General features: G+C 35.9%; 3 protein-coding genes across 3 annotated transcripts; 2 read left to right on the top strand and 1 right to left on the bottom strand.

Moving 5' to 3' along the window:
• Positions 1-91: 91 nt before the first annotated feature.
• On the bottom strand, positions 92-7,223 carry LOC147297384 (uncharacterized). Its single transcript, XM_086248144.1, has 16 exons — positions 6,978-7,223; positions 6,835-6,879; positions 6,709-6,749; positions 6,544-6,625; positions 6,040-6,084; positions 5,177-5,233; positions 4,715-4,774; positions 4,499-4,626; positions 3,961-4,225; positions 3,796-3,862; positions 2,887-2,957; positions 2,709-2,798; positions 2,045-2,153; positions 1,725-1,816; positions 1,245-1,350; positions 92-417 (listed from the first exon to the last, which is right to left on the bottom strand). Exons 1-16 carry the CDS (start codon positions 7,116-7,118, stop codon positions 293-295), a joined length of 1,524 nt encoding a protein of 507 aa, XP_086104270.1. The 5' UTR covers positions 7,119-7,223; the 3' UTR covers positions 92-292.
• Positions 7,224-9,472: 2,249 nt separating this feature from the next.
• On the top strand, positions 9,473-13,246 carry LOC147297383 (protein OSB3, chloroplastic/mitochondrial-like). Its single transcript, XM_086256870.1, has 12 exons — positions 9,473-9,922; positions 10,013-10,151; positions 10,876-10,972; positions 11,160-11,239; positions 11,355-11,493; positions 11,629-11,732; positions 11,809-11,956; positions 12,111-12,251; positions 12,388-12,491; positions 12,568-12,715; positions 12,872-12,936; positions 13,025-13,246. The coding sequence occupies exons 1-12, from the start codon at positions 9,567-9,569 to the stop codon at positions 13,133-13,135; spliced, it is 1,632 nt and encodes a 543-aa protein (XP_086112996.1). The 5' UTR covers positions 9,473-9,566; the 3' UTR covers positions 13,136-13,246.
• Positions 13,247-15,611: 2,365 nt separating this feature from the next.
• LOC147297382 (vesicle-associated membrane protein 722-like) lies at positions 15,612-18,457 on the top strand. The gene is made up of 5 exons (XM_086240425.1): positions 15,612-15,948; positions 16,549-16,690; positions 16,779-16,899; positions 17,549-17,611; positions 18,058-18,457. Exons 1-5 carry the CDS (start codon positions 15,759-15,761, stop codon positions 18,205-18,207), a joined length of 666 nt encoding a protein of 221 aa, XP_086096551.1. The 5' UTR covers positions 15,612-15,758; the 3' UTR covers positions 18,208-18,457.
• Positions 18,458-18,642: the final 185 nt, after the last annotated feature.

The following is an 18,642-nucleotide window of genomic DNA, read 5'->3' as shown; positions in this document are numbered from 1 at the left end:
CAACTTTTTTTCCAAAGTATCTTCTACAGTGAAACTTGCTGATAAATAAATAATTTAAGGGTAGAAAGAAAATGAACTCCAAATTGTTCTATTCAAGTTGCTTTCTATAATTGATCGATTACAATTGCATTTTATAAGTCAATCAAAACGCTTGTTTAGCAGACAGCATGAGGTCATAGTATTAAACTGCTATGACAATGGAAGACTTGGAAGTTTTATACAAAGCTCAAACTAGTGTAAGGCATTCCTTTCCCCCGAGAAATAATGGGGGAAAGAATAGAGTAATAATATATTACACCTCTGATTTATCGGGTTTTGTCATATCCTTAGAGTCATAAGCAGCATCGGCAGAAGATGTGTCGATGTCATTCAAACCCAATTCTTCATTTTGCTCCCATGACCTCTCATACTCCTCAACTGGAGGCAGCCGCAACCAACAAAACAATGTCAAACAAAAGAAAACATTAATCCTTTCATACTCAGGCAAAGGCATGAATAAGCAGTCTGATGTGACAAACCCTATTCATAAGTCTAGGGAAATAAAATTCAAATGTACTAAACTCTAAACCCCTCCCCTATTCAAATGTACTAATAAACAAAATCTGCCAGGTCTACATGTCACAGATATATGTACATTGCGCAAGCTCCTAGATTCTAAACCACCCCATCCTCCTGTTCTTGCTCCCTTAATAAAGAGGTGTAAACAAACCAAAACTGCATGTCACATAAGTACTTGCCAGAGATATATAATTCCACATGTCAAATATGTCCTTATTAAGGTTCACCCCTTTTTTATTTCAGAATAAGAAATAAATCAATAAAACTCTAAAGAATCCAAGAAAATATTTTCTTCCTTAAATTATAAAGCACTCCTTTAAATTTTGATTGCATCCAATTTTTAATTATGGCACTCAAAGATTATACGGATAAGGAACTAATAATCAGTCAGAAATTGGTAACCAATTGCTCATTGGTGGCTAAGGGAGCTAAAACTGCTTGAATGTGAACCAGACAATATGATATACGTAAAGTAACTCTCACGACTACAAAAGCAGTCTGATGTCGCAAAATCTGATATGAACAAACATAAAGATCCCCTTCTAGTAACAACTTAATTCTCTTACATAATGGTCAACATCTACTAATGTTGACAATGAGATACATTTTATCAGAGCACAAAGAGGTGGGAAAGCATGAATTACAATTCATAATTAACTATTAAGACGGAAGGAAGAAAGACTTACAAATCAGCTGATGGTCATCTTTGATATTGTCAGTCACCGGTGCAACAAATGAATTGGCTAGCGCATCATCAAGAATTAATGTCCAAGGCTCTTCTAAACCCAGAAGCTGCATCAAAGGGAGAGGATAAGAAACAAAAAAATGCGAACATCTAGAAAGCACAACCTTCATTCAATTTTTTTTTTAAATAATAAAGGAAAGACAACACCAAACATTTTCCACCAAAACCATAAAAAAATAAATAAATAACATATTGTCTCCATATTATTATGGTTTGTTGACAAAGCATATCACAAAAACACTTGTGATTGATTTGCGTGTATTGGAATTTCTGTCCATCTATTTTATTGTTTGAAGTATTTTTCCTGCAGAGGAGTTTTGGTCCTCCTATGCATCATTGATTGAAGGCATATTACGGAAATTAAAAGCTCAGTCCACATATTCATTTTCCATATATGGTCCACTGAAAGGTCATCTGGTACCTTGTTTAGGCTTGCTGTAAAGCCTAGCCACTTGCTTCTCTTATGTTCATCAAGACTATCTCCAAAACTGTATCCATGAACTCTCTCCAGGCCTGCAGAATAAATCATAAAGGAATTAATTAGGCATGCAATGTATGTAACAATGTACCATAAGAACAAACTCAAAACCAAAACACAGGTGAGCTGGATCAATTACAGGTATTAAGAACGAATATCAACGTCAAATTCCTATTTTTAAGATACAATAAAAGGGATAAAAAGAATCAGATATTAAAAATCACAGCATGGCACAGACAACACAGATTAGAATCAACACTTACTTTCATTAATTTTCGTGATCAACCCTTCAACAGTTGTAACAAGTCCTCCCAAAGTGCCGCTAGCCAGCTCCAACTCAAGTTCCGGAATTTTCACACTCGCAGTATCTGACTGAGTGAGCAAGATGGTTTGTCAGACAGTACTTTGCAACTTTACACCAAGAAAAATAATGTATTAAACAGCTCTAACTGGAAGCGAATCACCAATTGTGTACTTCTCATCTCTGTCTCTATTTTTCTTTTTATAGACTGCTATTTCCAAATAAATATGAACTTTTACTTTGAAGGGGAATCTTTCCAGGTTTCTCCAAATCATGGAAAGCAAAACACTAGATTCAGACAAATCCCCATCAAAGTTGGGCCCTGGCCTCGATCTGCATATTCCAAAACTAGATCCCAGAATAAAACTACAAGACTCTGAACATTGCATTCCTATTGAACAAGCAGATCCTAAAGTCTAGACGGCCCTATATTCTTGTGCAATAGGTCCTAAAACTCCTCACAATCACTTCCATATCACCCTAACCAGAGCAGAATCCTCCTCTGGTCCAAATACCCCTTAACCCATTAAAACAAGTCAACTCATGAAAAGCAAATAGAGTGGAAAATTTAAGTAAAATGTGATCATACAATAATGACAAGATACTATAAGAACAAGGTGATAGACCTTTATTATATCACGACTAAGATCTTTAACATTCTTCACACAGAGAGTAATTCTCTTCCCTTTTTCAGGAACTCTTCCACCAGGCTTCAACTACACAAGAGAGCACAATTACCATCAGAGCATGGAAGACAGAGAGAGAGAAAAAAAAAAAAAAAGGAAGAAGAAGATCAATACAAACCTCAGAATTTCGGTAGCCACAAGAATCACAAGTGGATGCCATGACAATTACTTCTTGGAAGTATGGAATGTCTGTAAATAGTTAAGATAATACATATGTATAGAGGGAGCTACCATTAAGGGATGTATTTAGCGTTAGTTACAGTAGCAACCAACTAAATTATGTGATAAGCAGTTTCAAACCCTAAGCATCAAGTGGCATATCCTTTCAGAATTTTTCTCAAACTCCAAATAACATTAAAGGATTTGTATAAAAAAGCACATGTGTATACATTCATAAATGAACGCCTGCACTATTTGTAAAAAAAATACTGCACTGGCAGCCGACGAGTTTAATTTAACCCAATTGACAAAAATTGGTCATTACAGAACCCCTCAAAAAAAAAAAAAAACCCCGGTACCATCTCTCTCCCTCACATGATCATCTTCTCAACCCTTTCTCCAATGTCCTTTTTCATTACAGAACACAAAATCTTAACAAAAATATTCCAATTTTCCTACCTCATCTATACAACCAATACCCATGGAAATTACAAACTAAGAAGGGTATTTTGCGCAAAGAACCTTAAAACCAAAACAACTAAAAGACTCACCAAAAACTGAGTACTCTGAGAGCTCTCTGAAAATTCACCTCCATATCTCATAATTTATCTAATCCCACATGATAGAGATTGGATTTCAAGTTATCTTTATTTTGATAATGCATTCTTCTTTTACTGTTTATCTTTGGTTTGCATGTGTTCTTATCTCATTTGCTTATCTATTTGTTGTGTCTCCATGCATAGGCCGATGTGTAACGAACTTAACGACTAAAGCAGAAAATCCTTTCTCACAGACTAAAAACAGTTCCACCGAAAAAGAGAACCAACTTATTCATATATCTATGGAGGTGAAAAGATGTAAAGGATACTAGTGACAAACATTCGAGTCTCACACCTTGCAGTACAAGTTCCACATGTTGAAGGGAAAGTCATCACCTGTCAAACAAACAATGGAAACAAGCACCAAATCTAGTAGCTTTACAAACGCAGATAAGACGGAGAATTCTAATGCATGAAGTATTTAATAGCTGTACCTCCTCCGGTGCTGAGTATCGAAACAGAGCTTCAGAAATTTCTGCACTATTACTCTGAGCAATGGCCCGTTGACCAGCTGCCGCTCCAATTGATCCATGTGGTACTCTTTGTACTTGGTCAGAAGTAACAATTGCTTCTGTTGATGCTACACCACGAGCATCTCCCATTTGTACTGAGTCAGCAGCATAACCTAATAATGATTGTTGCTCTGGAGTTCGCTCATAAAACTTGATACTAAGCGATGGATCAGGGGATGGAGCAAACCTGTCACATGATATTGGTATCCTCAGTCACACTGAAAGGTCCAAAACAAAAGGCAACAGAAGCTCCAAAATACAACATGAAATGAAGACAAGGCCCAAATCAATCCGAAGTGCACGCAATTGACATATTGCCTCCAATAAAAAACCATTTATACAACATTAACTGTATTCCTTCAAAAAATTAATCCAGCCTAAAATATATAACGTCATCAAGACCAGCATAAACTCCCCAAAAAAACCAAAAAGTTTTCCATTCCAATTAAATATCTCTTACAGGTTCTCAATAAAGCTGTTTCCAGCAGGATCATCCAGAATGAAGGTGAAGGACGAATCGCCTGTTGCACAGGCTCTCAGCTTCAACAGAAACTGGTCTATAGCTTCAGCGGTCTGAGGATCCACTCTCTAGAAAGGCCAGAAGACAGCCAGTGAAATATTGAAAGAGAAATTATGTTTTATTAGAAAACAATGAATCTAAGATTTGCGTGTGAACCTTGCGTTCTTCTTGAAGTGCCTGTAACTCATCCACCGCTCGTAACAATATCCCTTCCACCTAAATAATCACACAAATATAAGATAATTTAAGGGAGGGGGTCGGGAGGTAGGGAGTTTCTGGGAGATATATAGGATGAAAACTTAAATACATATATGGGATATGAGAGGTTATACACCCAACCACATATTTTAAAAAGTGATACAGGGTCCAAAGTGACAAATCGTAAACTTGACTAAAGGGAACCAGAAAAATATATCAACTCTGTTACGTTATCACACATTTATATTCATTTCATAAAGCACTCAAAACATTACAATGTACTATCTGCAGTGATATCAGTACAGAGAGGTTAGACAAGTACACAATAAAATATCACTACCAACAACAAATTTACCAAAACAGAAAAAGAAATTCAGGTGTAGGGAACTTATCAAGAAGAGGGGGATGATAAAACAATACCGTTGAGAGAGATCCACGCTGAGACTCCGGAGGAATCTCAAAATCTAATTCGGGAATCTGCAAAAACAAGAAGGATGAAACAGAACACACAACTCAATACCTTTCAATTACCTTGTTGAAAAATCAAATTATAGACAAGGAATAAGATCAGGGAAAAAAATGTTATTTATTTTGCGTAAATGTAGCACTTTACTATTATATGTATCAATGTAATCCTTTAATTTCTTCACTTCTTGATCATCTTGCAAGGCAAGGCATTATAAAATCTAAATAAACATAATAGAATCAAGTTTCTTTTTACGAGAATCAATTAGCCACGAATGAGAATATATAATGCAAGACTGAAACAAACTCTAGGTCCATACTCAGTGAAGCCATCAACCATGGCTATTTTTCTTTAAAAAAAGAAAAAAACCATTAATATTTTTCCATATCACCTAATTACATACAAGCTAGCAGTACTCATGTATGGATATACTCAACTCAACTAAGTCTTTACCTCACAAACATAAAGGCGATGTATGGCTACTGGAATCGAGCCCAGGTCTCCATGGCTAGAATGTGGAATTCTCACCAAAAAAGTGACTAAACAACAGCCAGATCCATTATGAATGGATACACAAGCATAAAATAAAAGTAGAACCGCTTCTCAACATGCATCCAATTCAAGATTCAAACTTTTTGCAGAAAAGTGATCATTACTTATGATACTCCCAACTACCAATTCCAATAAGCTCTCAAGCTACATTCAGATAACATGAACATACAGAAAACAAGTTCTTTGCTTTTTAATGTCAACTTAATTACGATGGAAAAAAAAATTCACACATAGAAAATTGCAAGCAAAGATCTATTTCAAGTACCTTAATAGTAGCAAACTCGGATTTCACCACTTGTCGGTTAAGCATCTGCACAAAAAGAGCTCATCAATTGTGAAATCTCGGAGGGGGAACTGTTCAACAACTTTGGGGAAACAATACACATAACCAAAAATACTGTGAATTGTGTAGTTCGGTAGAAATTCAGTCTCCCATTACCCTTTATGTTTCACTAGCTTTAATGAAACCAGCCTTTTGAAACAGAAATTATTAGTTGAGATTACCATGAAAATGTACCAAGCTTCTTCTTCTTAACAGTAAGAATCCGTTGGAATAAACAATATCATCTAACTTAGACCCCCCAAAAAAAATCAAGATAGACGTAAGCGCTTTGTGATTATTTCTTATTAGTACCTTCAGTATGATTTGTGTTTCAAAGGAGTTTTATATGAATTTGGCTAAAGGCCACAACTTTTGCATAGATATAGGAGATAAAATGATTCAAATAACTCCAGTTCATAAAATTTTTGTTACTTGAATGGACCTAACCTTGGGATCGCCGGAAGGCACCTCCAAACGGTAGCAACAGCCCTTGGGTTGCAGCTCACCAGCAAACTGAACCTCATTATTCCTGCGGCAACATAACAAAATCAAAAACTCCACTCAACCAATCAAAAATTTCAAAAATTAAAAATGATCATAATATAGCTTTACCTCTCATTGCAATGCGGACACTCAAACGCTGACAACAAAATCTGCATACCCACAACACTTCAATGAACACATAACAACAACAACGACAAGAGGGTGAAAAACAATGATAATCAATTAGAGGCATACCTTTCTAAAGTTGGGAATTACAGTAAATAGAAAACTGGTTGTACCCTGAAATTAACACATAAAAAAAACACAAATTGAATAAAATAATTAAATTGGAGAGACCCTGAAGAGAAAAGAAAAAATGAAGAGAGAAGAGAGAGTACGTTTTCACCGCAACGCATGCAGAGGCTTTCGACTCGGTAAAGCGGGGCGTCGGAGTCGTCGGCGGAGACCGCTTCGACCACCGACCGCACGTCCACGATTTGCTCTTTGGTGTTGCATTTTTGGCTACTAGCTTCTTCCATTGCTTTTTTTTTTTTTTCTCTCTTTTTTCTGCGATGGTTTGTTATTGTGTTGGCGGCAGAAGCAGAGGGTTATGGTTGCTAAAGAAGAAGTCAGTTGCTGTCTAAACCGGCTGACCTACGCATTGCATTTGCATATATCCGTTGAGAAAGGGCCAGAAGGTTCTCCAAACTTCCAAATCGACACAACCCGGCTTGAACCGGCCACGTACTTTTTCTATTTTAGTTACGCAATTTTTTAAGTGAAAAGATTTTAGACGCTGTTGCTATAATTTACCAAAAAAAAAAAAGTCTATTTTTACTCACCACAAAAAAATGATGGTGAGCATTACCATCATAGTGGTTGAGTGACATAGTTGTTGAGTAACATGTATTACAAAAAGGTGATTAGGATGTATCACATATCCACCATAGTGGTAATGCTCACCATGACAAATAAAAATGAATCCACTATAAAATGACTTTCTACCAAGGGTTTAAATTTCGAAATTTTCGGCGAAATTTCGCCGAAAATTTTGATTTTGAAGGGGTCCGAAATTTTAACACTGATTCAACAAAAATTCGAAAAATTTCGGCGAAATATTCGAAATTTCGCCGAAATTTCGCTTAAATTTCGTCGAAATTTCGTCACCTCCACTGCCCCACAACAACGGAACAACCGAACAACCCAATATCCCAAGAATTCCCAACTAATCAACTTACCTGTTACCTTACCTCACCTACACAGTCGAGGGAGAAAGAAGGCGTGGCGGGGGGAGGCAGAGCAGCGGCAGGGCAGCGGCAGATCGAGGGAGAAAGATGCGATGGCAGGGGGGCGACGGCAGGGGGGCGACGGCGGGGGGCTACGGTGGGGGGGCGACGGTGGGGGGGGCGACGGCAGGGGAGAGAGAGAGAGAGAGAGAGAGAGAAAAAAAAAAAAACAATGGAGCTGGAAGCCCTTCGGGGAGAACTGGAGAAGACAGGAAAAAGAAGAAAAAACAGAGAGAAGAAAGCCCTACAAATGTACATTTAATGAGGCCGGCCTTTTGTGTTTTTCATGTTTATTGGCCAACATTAATTGCTTATGTAAAATGTTGAGTACAGTTGTACACTAGCTAGCTAGATTGATTTGACTGAGCACTTTATCCGAAATGCACTTAATTTGGACCTGGAATCTCAAACTCAAAAGTTGGGTACTAACCCCCAAATCGATTTCAAACTTGATTTATTTTGTAATTAAAGAATTTGTTGAAATTAGAAAGGAACGAAAAAGAAGAAAAACAAAAGAAAAAAAAAAGAAAAAAAAAAAGAAAAGAAAGGAAAGAAAAATAAAATTAAAAAAAAAGAAAAAAATTAAATGGTTTAGGATTTATTAGGGTTTGAGGCCTTTGGGCAATTGTAAAAAAAAAAAATAGTTTGGAGTTTTGTTTGACCATTTTGGAGTTTCATTTAATTGTTTTTAAACCCTAAACTAGTAAACTATAATATATTTCTATATAAAAAATAATTTAAAATACCCTAAAGGGCCTAAACTCTAATATCATATATCATAACCTAAACAATATAGAATATAGATTATAAAATACATAGGGTTTAGTGTATAGATTATATAGTATAAATAATATACTAATTTTATTTAACAGTATTTGTCTCCAGCGTGTATTATATTCATCTTATATCACATAAAACTTACTATATAATTTGGTTTATTCAATTTTTTTTATCAATTTAGTAGATAATATGTTAAATAAACATATGGTAAAGTTTCATTCAAAATTTCCGTATTTTGATAGCAATTTCCGTCATTTCCGTCTAATTTTTGTCGAAATTTAAAAATCTTCGAAATTTCCGTCGAAATTTCCATCGAAATTTCCATCGAAATTTCCTCGAAACCCGAAATTTTATTCCTTGCTTTCTACAACCCTCAGAGTTTTGTGGAGTAAAAAATTAATTTTAAAATGACTTCTCCAACTCTACTTGAGTATGCTATTAAATAATGTTCATAGAAAGTTCAAGTATTTTTTATTGAAGTTCTAATACTACTGGAGGGTTAAATTTTTAAATTCTAAAAAAATGGGTTAAAACTTAAAAGTATTTAATGAAAAGAAAAATGTTAGCTTTCAAAATTTTCCTTCTTTTTTGAAGAAAGGAAAAAAAAAAAAACATTCCTTATAAGTTATAACTATAAGTTTTCTAGTAAAATTTGTTGGGTCTTTCTAGATCAAAGTCCATTCTGTGTAAGCTTTAGTTTGGTTTTGGCCTCTTGGGCTTGTTGGCCCAAACAAACCAAAGAAGAAAAAAAAAAAGAAAAAAAAAGCAAAACACATTTTCCCCTGGGTTTTAGTTAAAACCTTCTGCTTCTGTGCCTGGAACGCAGCGTTGTGTTTTCTGAATGCTGAGTCTTGTTCAGTTCCCTCCTGCGTCTGAGCTCCTAAACTCCGAGAAAGACGACGAAGCAGAAAACCAAAGGCAATGAATTCAATATGCAGAGCAATTCCCTTAAGAAAACGCCTTCTCTCGCGTTCCCTACTGCTTCTGCAATCTCACTACTCCACCACCACCACTGCAAACACCAAACCCAAACCCAAAACCACAAAGACTTACACTATCACTAAACCCCGCTTCACTCCCAAATCGCCACAACAAGGACCATCCCCCAAGGCCGATTGGCCGAGGCCGAGCGAAGTCCCGTTCCAGCCGAAGGTCGCCAATTCAGTGCACCTCATTGGTCACGTAAAGACCCCCCTTCAGCTCCAAGCCACCCCTGATGGCAACTTTTGGGCTGCCACCATCTTCACCTCTTCTCCTCCTTCCTCTCAGTCTCTTCGGTAATTCTAATTTCGATGACTTGGGTTTGTTTGTGTTGTTGTTGTTCCGAAAGAGTTTTAAAGTTCGTTCATTTTTTTCTCATATTCCAGGATTCCGATCATTTTTGAGGGTGACTTGGCTCGTACTGCCAATTTACACCTAAAAGACAATGATTGTGTGTTTATAGCTGGAAATTTGAGGTCGGATTTGCACCATTTGAATGCCAGTGAGGGTCAGACCCGTGTCCAGGTAACATTTTGTGGACCCTTTAAGCTGAATGTCCAGTTTTTGTGGTCACTAGAAATGTGGGTACACAGGATTTTACTTCATACTGATTACCAAGTGTTGGGTTTGTTTTTGGCATGGTTTTGCAAGACTGGGAGTTGGAATCAGTAGTGTCTTTTCTTGGTCTATTGTACCATGTTTAAGTGAGGGTGAAAGGGTATATCACTTGGCGACCCAATTAGTTGTGGGTAATGATTCATCTAGCTGACCCCAAACTGTTGAGATTAAGACCAAATTCAGTTGAGTTTAGTATGCATAACTTGATGTTTAGTTGGTATTAAGTTGAAGGATTCGGATATGAGAGCTCATGCGCGATATCATAGCGTCATATGTGCTATCACTTTGTGTTTTGAAGTTAATTAAATTGATATTTCTCACAAGAGTGCCTCTCTAATCTCTGTGCATCTCTGTGTAAAAAGAAGGCTATGATTTAGTTTGGTTGAGTTGATTTTAACAAAACAGGTTACATAGTTATAGACTTATAGTTTTACTGCTTGTTATTTTGAGGCTGCTGTCACATGGTTAGAAGCCGATATTACTGTAATTAATCATACTTTATTTTATCAAATTGAGCAGGTAGAAGTTTCGGCTCTAATATTTCTCTCTTTCCAAGTTCTTTTTTTATTGGTTGTGTACAGAGTTGATGTGTCATTATATGTATCTCACATTTAAGTTGTAACCTTGCTAGGTAATGGTGCATACCCTCAACTTTGTCCAGGAATCTTTAAAAATAAATATAAGCTCTAAAGACAAGAGACAAGAAGAAAGGACAATTGATCACACTGGTAAATTCTTTTAAGTGATTCTTAGCTCCTATTATGTTAAGTCACCTTATAACATTTGGGCAATAATCATGCACTCAAAGATCAAGCGCTACCTGTTCTATGTCTAAGTCATCGAATTCTAAGGCGAAAATGCTGCCTTACTTTTCCTTTTAACAACCTCTAATAGTTTTCATACATACTTTTATAGTAGCCAGTGTGAAGGATGATATTGGTCAACCATGGAAAGATCTCCTTGCCAAGCCTCAGTGGGACATCAGGTTGAAAGAGGTAGCAAATCTTATATGGTTTATTTCTTTTGACTTTTTTTCTTTATTACTGGTGTCTTATATAACTGGTGTTGTTGATCCTTTTATCACTCATTCTCATTATAATTTGTGCTCAGGATAATTCAAAGGCTGCAGCATTTGAGCGGAAGGATAATGGTAAATTACATAGGATTGATGACTCAACTCCGGAATCGGTCCAACCTAAGTTAGATTCTACGACATTTAATCAGAAATCTATATCAGACAGTTGTGAAAGTAATTACTTGATCATTGAAGGATTTCACATTTCATCTTTTAGTGCTAGGTTGACTTGATTAATAAATGTTTAAATAGTTTTACTAATTCTAATCTTGTTACTGACAACAAAGGAGGGATTGACTTGTTTTTCAGCCAGTTTGAGGAAAGATGGGGACTCCACATTAGGTTATTGGGGAGACCTTCTTGATAATCCAAAAGAATGGTGGGATTACCGTAAAAACAAGCTCAATGGATTGGTGATGATCCCTTCAAATGTCTTTGTTGTCTGACTGATTTTATCGGTAAAAGATGACATAATTGTCTCCTTTACAGGTAAAGCCAAACTACCCTGATTTCAAGCGTAAGGATGGTGGTCATCCAATCTGGCTTAACAAGGCACCAAAGTGGGTTTTGTCAGAACTTGAAGGCATGGTGTTTGATGTTCAAATTCAGAAGTCAAAACAAGTAAAGGAGGGTAGAGGTGAGCCTAGAAAAGATTATCATAAAATAGATAGCCAGGCATTAATTTTCATGCCAAATTTATTCCAGAGTGACCTACTCGGTGAAATTGAACTCCTGCTTTTTATCTTAACTTATTCAATCTGATATCCACTTTGTACTCCCCGTCAATTTAGGTGATGAATCAAAGGCTGCAGCATTTGAGCGGAAGGATAATGGTGAATTACATAGGATTGATGACTCAACTCCGGAATCGGTCCAACCTAAGTTAGATTCTAGGACATTTAATCAGAAATCTATCTCAGACAGTTGTGAAAGTAATTACTTGATCATTGAAGGATTTCACATTTCATCTTTTAGTGCTAGGTTGACTTGATTAATAAATGTTTAAAAGTGTTTTACTAATTCTAATCTCGTTACTGAGAACAAAGGTGGGCTTGATTTGTTTTTCAGCCAGTTTGAGGAAAGATGGGGACTCCACGTTAGGTTCTTGGAGAGACCTTCTTGATAATCCAAAAGAATGGTGTGATTACCGTAAAAACAAGCTCAATGGATTGGTGATGATCCTTTCAAATTTCTTTGTTGTCTGACTGATTTTATGGGTAAAAGATGACATAATTGTCTCGTTTACAGGTAAAGCCACACTACCCTGATTTCAAGCGTAAGGATGGTGGTCGACCAATCTGGCTTGACAAGGCACCACAGTGGGTTTTGTCAGAACTTGAAGGCATGGTGTTTGATGTTCAAATTCAGAAATCAAAACAAGTAAAGGAGGGTAGAGGTGAGCCTAGACAAGTTTATCATAAAATAGATAGGCCGGGCATTCATATTCATGCCAAATTTATCCCAGATTGACCTACTCAGTCAAATTGAACTCCTGCTTTTTTTCTTAACTTATCCAATCTGATATCCACTTTTTAACTCCCTGTCAATTTAGGTGATGAATCCTGGAAGGACTTGGTGGAAAACCCAGATAAGTGGTGGGATAATAGATTGCGTAAGGTAAGCATGTAGGTTTTGATCTGTCTATCGCGTTCTCTTCCATTGCTTCTCTAATTATTTTGTTGCCTTGCTACTTTTATATTCACAGCTGAAAGAAAAATCTCCCGACTTTAAGCACAAAGAAACTGGTGAAGCGCTCTGGCTTAGCAGTTCACCAACATGGGTTCTATCGAAGTTGCCACCTTTAAAAACTCAGTAGGATGTGACAATTGACAATACGGATACCCCTTTCCCTTGAGACATGCAAGCATCTGTTGTGTTTGAAAAAATTTTGGCTCTTCTGATATTTCAGTTATGGTGATGTTTTATAGCTTATTTTGACTGTTTATGTTCTTTATTAGTTTAGTCTGGACAGGAAAAAAGCATATTTCATTCAAAGTTTCAAACCAATGACAAAATGCATAGAGAATTGAAAAGAAAAGTGTCTTTTATTTTGTTGCCGCTCATGATCATGGTCATTGGTGATTCTAGATTACCTCTGTCGTCGGATTAAACTGTTGAAGTATAGGAGATTTGTTGTGCAATGTGAACAGTTTATTTAAGTTGCATGTTAATGAGTATATTTTATCAAGTTAAAATAATCTTGTTGGAGACCACATGGACACTTTATTTAATACTTACGTATTGTCATGAACATGCTTAATTTTTATCTAAATTCACATTACTATCTAGCAAATCTATTTTACATCTATGCTGACTGAATTAGTACTGGCTTCAAATCTTTCCAGTCAAACCAGTCAATTAGAAGTTGTTGTCTTTTCACAGAAAAGCAGGATTTTTTTTTTTCTAATCCAAATGAAGCCTAATTAGTTTGTAGGAGGCTATGAGCAAGGTTCTAAGGAAAATTATATCAGCTCCAAAATCAAAGTGAAGGGGGTGAAGTCTGTCTTTTTCCTTTTGCTTTTTTAACCTTTAAGAGTACAATATTACTTTGCCGCCGTGACTGCTTTACCAAATACTGTTCTAATTGCAGTGTTTAAATTTGGAATGATTAATTGGGGTAGCTGGTTGAGATTATTGAGCGGCCCTTTGTAAAATTAATTCTTTTAAAATACCCACTAGTTTTTAACCTCTCGGACACTTTTGCTTTTACACACAAAGACACGAAGTGTTATGAATTCATCACCGTTTCTACTCTTATACCTTATAAAATTGAGCTCCTCTATTTTTCAATTTTTGGTACGGAGGATGAAACTTTATAAACTTACACTAATAGTGATAAATAAATAAAGAAAAATCTTAAAATCTTAGTTGCTACTTGCTACTTGCATGTGAACAAGGGAGAAAATGTTTTTTTTTTAATATTTTAAGAAAATGATGGAAGAAGTCAAGAAACTCTTTGGAGTTTGACTGGTTGCGCATGAGGCATGGCATGAAACGATAAGAGCAGGAGGGACGAAACTTGAGCATCATTTCTTTTCTTGTGGGGGTGTGTTTTGTGTGGTGAGGTGACGTAACGGGTGGGGCAAATCGATGCTTTATCTCTTTTTACTATTTAGTTTTAGCCTTTTAGGCATTCCTTTTTAATAAGGAACAAATCAATATTTGTTATCCCATACAACGGCAGTATGAAAGCAGTTCTTACAAGGGCACCTGAACTATGCCACGTGTAGCGAACACATATTTTAAATTTAGTTTGTATTTATCTGATTTCTTATGCTCCATATGATTTGGGTATGAATTCACATGTTGCTTCTTTGATTGGCGTCTCATCACGTGCGAAATCTGACTCAAAATTATGATATAACAAAATAAAACCCTTCAATCGAATTTTATCACATTCACAAATATTTGTTTGAACTTTGAAGTAATGTCACATATTTTATAATTTTAAATAAAATTTGATCCACTATCTCTTCGTTTCATTTGAAGAGTCTACATTTCCTATAATGTGTGCATCCTAGTTGTCCAAAGACTCATATACACATAGAAATATAGTTGAGATTAATGAAATTCCAACCGGCAACATTGTGCATCATGTAATGAGCATGAATGTAATACATGATAAACTAATGAATAAAGGGAAAAACAAAATATGTTGATGAATATAACCAATTATATAATGAATGTACCTAAAAAGAGTTAAATGATATAATGAGAGCTGATCCTTTGCTAGATACCTTATACATTATATTATTACACTTTTAACCAACAATTTGGTAACATAACCATGGCCATTTTTGGTTTTGTCAACTTATTTTAGTTGCAGAGTAAGGCCCTTGATTTCTTTATTGTCTTTTATCTCTAAATTCATTTGTCTAATTAATATAAAATAAATGAAGATAAATGATATCTTCCGCTATGTTTTAAAAGAACAATAGTTGATTGTTAACTTGTAAATTAAGATCGTACTTTATTAAGAATTATAACTAAGTTATAATTGAATATCCATTAATCTAATAACAAAACATATCAAATTTTTTATTTTTTATTTTTTAAAAACTCATGAATCCCAAATGAGTGTGACCTCACAGAATTTTTTTACCCAAATCCCTCTCTCTCTCTCTCTCTAGTTTAAACATATAATTCAGTCTCACATTTCTCTTCCACACACTCTCTCTCTACTTTTAAACCTCATTAAACCCCCAACTTTTCCTTTTTCTCTATCTCTCTCTCTCTCTCTAAAGGAAACAGAGGAACTTGACAGATCAGAGAGAGAGAGAGAGAGAGCGCTTGCTCACACACATCAAACCCCAAAAATCCCTAAAAAAAAAAAAAGCACTACAAAATCTCTGTCCGTCTCTCTGAAACCATAAGCTAGTCTGAGCAAAAAAGCAAAGCAAAGCAGAGCGGAAGGTTCCAGAAGAAGAAGAAGGTGAAAAATGGCGAAGAAGTCGCTGATCTACGCGTTCGTAGCACGAGGGACTGTGATTCTCGCAGAGTACACGGAATTCAGTGGCAATTTCAATTCCATAGCGTTTCAGTGCCTCCAGAAACTTCCTGCTACCAACAACAAGTTCACCTACAACTGCGACGGCCACACCTTCAATTACCTCGTCGACAATGGCTACAGTATGTGCTTTTTCTTTCTCTTTTCTCCATTTGTTTCGCGAGAAAATTCTATCGCAACAAAATGACAGTAAAACTTTATGTTGTATTGATTATCAATTTGTTCATGCTCGCAAGCTGAAGTTTACTTGAGGCTCAGTATTGATGCTTCTTAGATCTGTTCTTGATGTTGATGATTCGATTTGTTTTGTAAATTTTGACTTCCACCGCTGATTTTCGGTTTCTGTGCATTAGATGTTTAGATCTTGGATCTTATGCTTATATTTCAAGATATGCTCATTGCTATTTTGCTACGCAAGCATGCATGAGTGAGTGAATGCATTGTCGGTGTGATCCGATTTCAATTGGATGTTGAAGTTGTTAGGATATTTGAAATTCATATGTTTTACTTCATGAATCACAAAGTTGTTAATACTCTGATTTCTGACAATTGGTTTTATTTTAGTTGACATATAAAATGTTCATAAAATATTAATTTGTTGAGTTATCTTCATCATCTTATATCTTATAATTGAGTATTTTGAACTTCTTGTTACTTTAAATTCAAAAATTACTACTACCTTATTAAATCGGTACACTGACCGAAGTTTTTCCTTGTTGCAGCATTTTGTGTGGTTGCAGAGGAATCATCTGGAAGACAAGTACCTATTGCTTTTCTGGAGCGTGTCAAAGATGACTTTGTTTCAAAATATGGTGGTGGAAAGGCTGCTACAGCTCCTGCCAACAGCCTTAACAAGGAATTTGGGTATTATACGTGATTAGGATCATGTGAAAGACATGCTAATTAGATTTGTCTGGTTAAAATAGCTGATATGCTTTTCCATACATTGCAGGTCAAAATTGAAGGAACATATGCAATACTGTGTTGAACATCCTGAAGAGATAAGCAAGCTTGCAAAGGTGAAGGCCCAGGTTTCAGAAGTTAAAGGTGTTATGATGGAGAATATTGAGAAGGTATATAGCCTTGGTTTATCTGTATTAATTATTTGTGTTTTATTAGATTGTTTTCCATGGATGGGTTACAATATTATTGACTCCAACTGCCTTGAGGCATCTAAACATGTTTGTAAATGTGCATGTGCACACTTGTGTGTGTTGTTAGAACCTAAGTTACCTACAACCTTGGGCGGTGTGGCACAAGTAATGGTAGTTGGGAAGTGGGATGTGGTATGAGTTTTGAGGATAGAGGTGCATTTGATCCTGAGTTCCAGAAAATTGACAGTGTATATTTTCTGAAACTTCTGTTTTGTTGGCAGTTGAGATATATTTTTATAAATTAGTCCGCTATTATGGGTACCTATTTGATATGAGGTCACTTGTGCTTTTGAGTCTGTATGATGTATATGAATATATACATTAATATAGTGATGGAGGTATCTGATATAAAAGTAATGTGTGTGTTAATGTGCTATGTTTTATGTGAGCAAAATTCAGTGATCATTTTTATTGGGTGCGTGCCTTAACATCCATTCTTATATAGACATACAATAGAAACCTTTAGATGGACTTGTAACTTGTTTCCTCAAGATGCCTTTTTCATACCTTGTTCGTGGACATATTGTGGTATAATCCTCTCATGCGTTCATATTGCGTTTTGATGCAGGTTTTGGATAGAGGGGAAAAGATAGAGCTTCTAGTCGATAAGACTGAGAACCTTCATAATCAGGTCCTCTCTCTCTCTCTCTCTCTCTCTCTCTCTCTCTCTCAGCTTTCTCTTATCTCTCTCTGATCTCTGGTGTGGATGCTGCCCATGGTTTATGCACATATTACTTTGACTTTTTAAACTTGAAAGAACCAACTGTTTTCCTACTTTTTGTTGAGTTTATAATTGTAATTACCTTCCACGGTTATTGAAGTCTAATTCTGAGGCTATACTTTGGGGTAATTTACTAATAATATTTGCATGATCTTGTCCGAGGCATTAGTAATTATCTGTGGAAGTTGTTCCCTATGTGATTGGCATGCTACTAGCATAAGTTCTTAGCAGTTGCTAATGTAACAAAAGTGTGATGACTCATTTAAAAATATTTCACTTTTCAAGATTTTGTTTCTTTTGAAAGAATTGTAATTTTGGGTTTCCTACTTACCGGGGAAAAATTGATCTGCATACAGGCACAGGACTTCCGGAATGTAGGGACTAAAATGCGGAGGAAGATGTGGCTGCAGAACATGAAGGTCAAGCTGATTGTTTTGGGAATTCTGATTGCATTGATCCTTATCATAATCCTGTCTGTTTGCAATGGTTTCAACTGTGGAAAATGAGCCTTTGCTCTCCTTAAGAAGAGCCTTGCTTTTGATCCAAACTTTTGCCATTATATTATGTATTGTTATAAGAGAAAGATCAAATCTCGGTTGCAACTCTGTACTTGGTACTATAGTAGTGATTTCCAGATAGATGTGGCACAGGTGAATACTTATTTTTTTGTGAATGGAATTCTCTATATGATGCTACTACTTTGTTATAAGAATGCTTTGCGAAGAAATGAAGTTGCTTTGGTTTAAAGCTTATCGTCACATCTTTAAGTGTAATGCTCATGAATTTAGTCTGTGTATGAGTGTGTGTTTTTCTTTCTTGTACTAACATTGAAGTGTAATAAGTTCCTGCAGAAACTTGAGCAAACAAGTCTTTTCATTTCCTATTCCAATTTTAATTTGATTTAGTAGTTGACTGATTGTAAGTTCGGGACACTTTGATAT

The sequence above is a fragment of the Dryas octopetala genome, chromosome 1 (genome assembly GCF_963921425.1).
Source record: "Dryas octopetala chromosome 1, drDryOcto1.1, whole genome shotgun sequence".
Classification (NCBI taxonomy): Eukaryota; Viridiplantae; Streptophyta; class Magnoliopsida; order Rosales; family Rosaceae; genus Dryas; species Dryas octopetala.
The sequence above is the reverse complement of the archived record's forward strand: the minus strand, read 5'-3'. Positions and strand labels throughout refer to the sequence as shown.

Coding starts and splice junctions, on each gene's coding strand:
- LOC147297384 (XM_086248144.1), bottom strand. CDS start 7,118: ATGGAAGAAGCTAGTAGCCAAAAATGCAACACCAAAGAGCAAATCGTG. Junction 3,863..3,960: donor GATACTCAGCACCGGAGGAG/GTACAGCTATTA, acceptor TTTGTTTGACAG/GTGATGACTTTCCCTTCAAC. Junction 2,154..2,708: donor TTAGTCGTGATATAATAAAG/GTCTATCACCTT, acceptor TTGCTCACTCAG/TCAGATACTGCGAGTGTGAA.
- LOC147297383 (XM_086256870.1), top strand. CDS start 9,567: ATGAATTCAATATGCAGAGCAATTCCCTTAAGAAAACGCCTTCTCTCG. Junction 10,973..11,159: donor AAGGACAATTGATCACACTG/GTAAATTCTTTT, acceptor ATACTTTTATAG/TAGCCAGTGTGAAGGATGAT. Junction 12,716..12,871: donor ACAAGTAAAGGAGGGTAGAG/GTGAGCCTAGAC, acceptor CTGTCAATTTAG/GTGATGAATCCTGGAAGGAC.
- LOC147297382 (XM_086240425.1), top strand. CDS start 15,759: ATGGCGAAGAAGTCGCTGATCTACGCGTTCGTAGCACGAGGGACTGTG. Junction 15,949..16,548: donor CCTCGTCGACAATGGCTACA/GTATGTGCTTTT, acceptor TCCTTGTTGCAG/CATTTTGTGTGGTTGCAGAG. Junction 16,691..16,778: donor AGCCTTAACAAGGAATTTGG/GTATTATACGTG, acceptor CATACATTGCAG/GTCAAAATTGAAGGAACATA.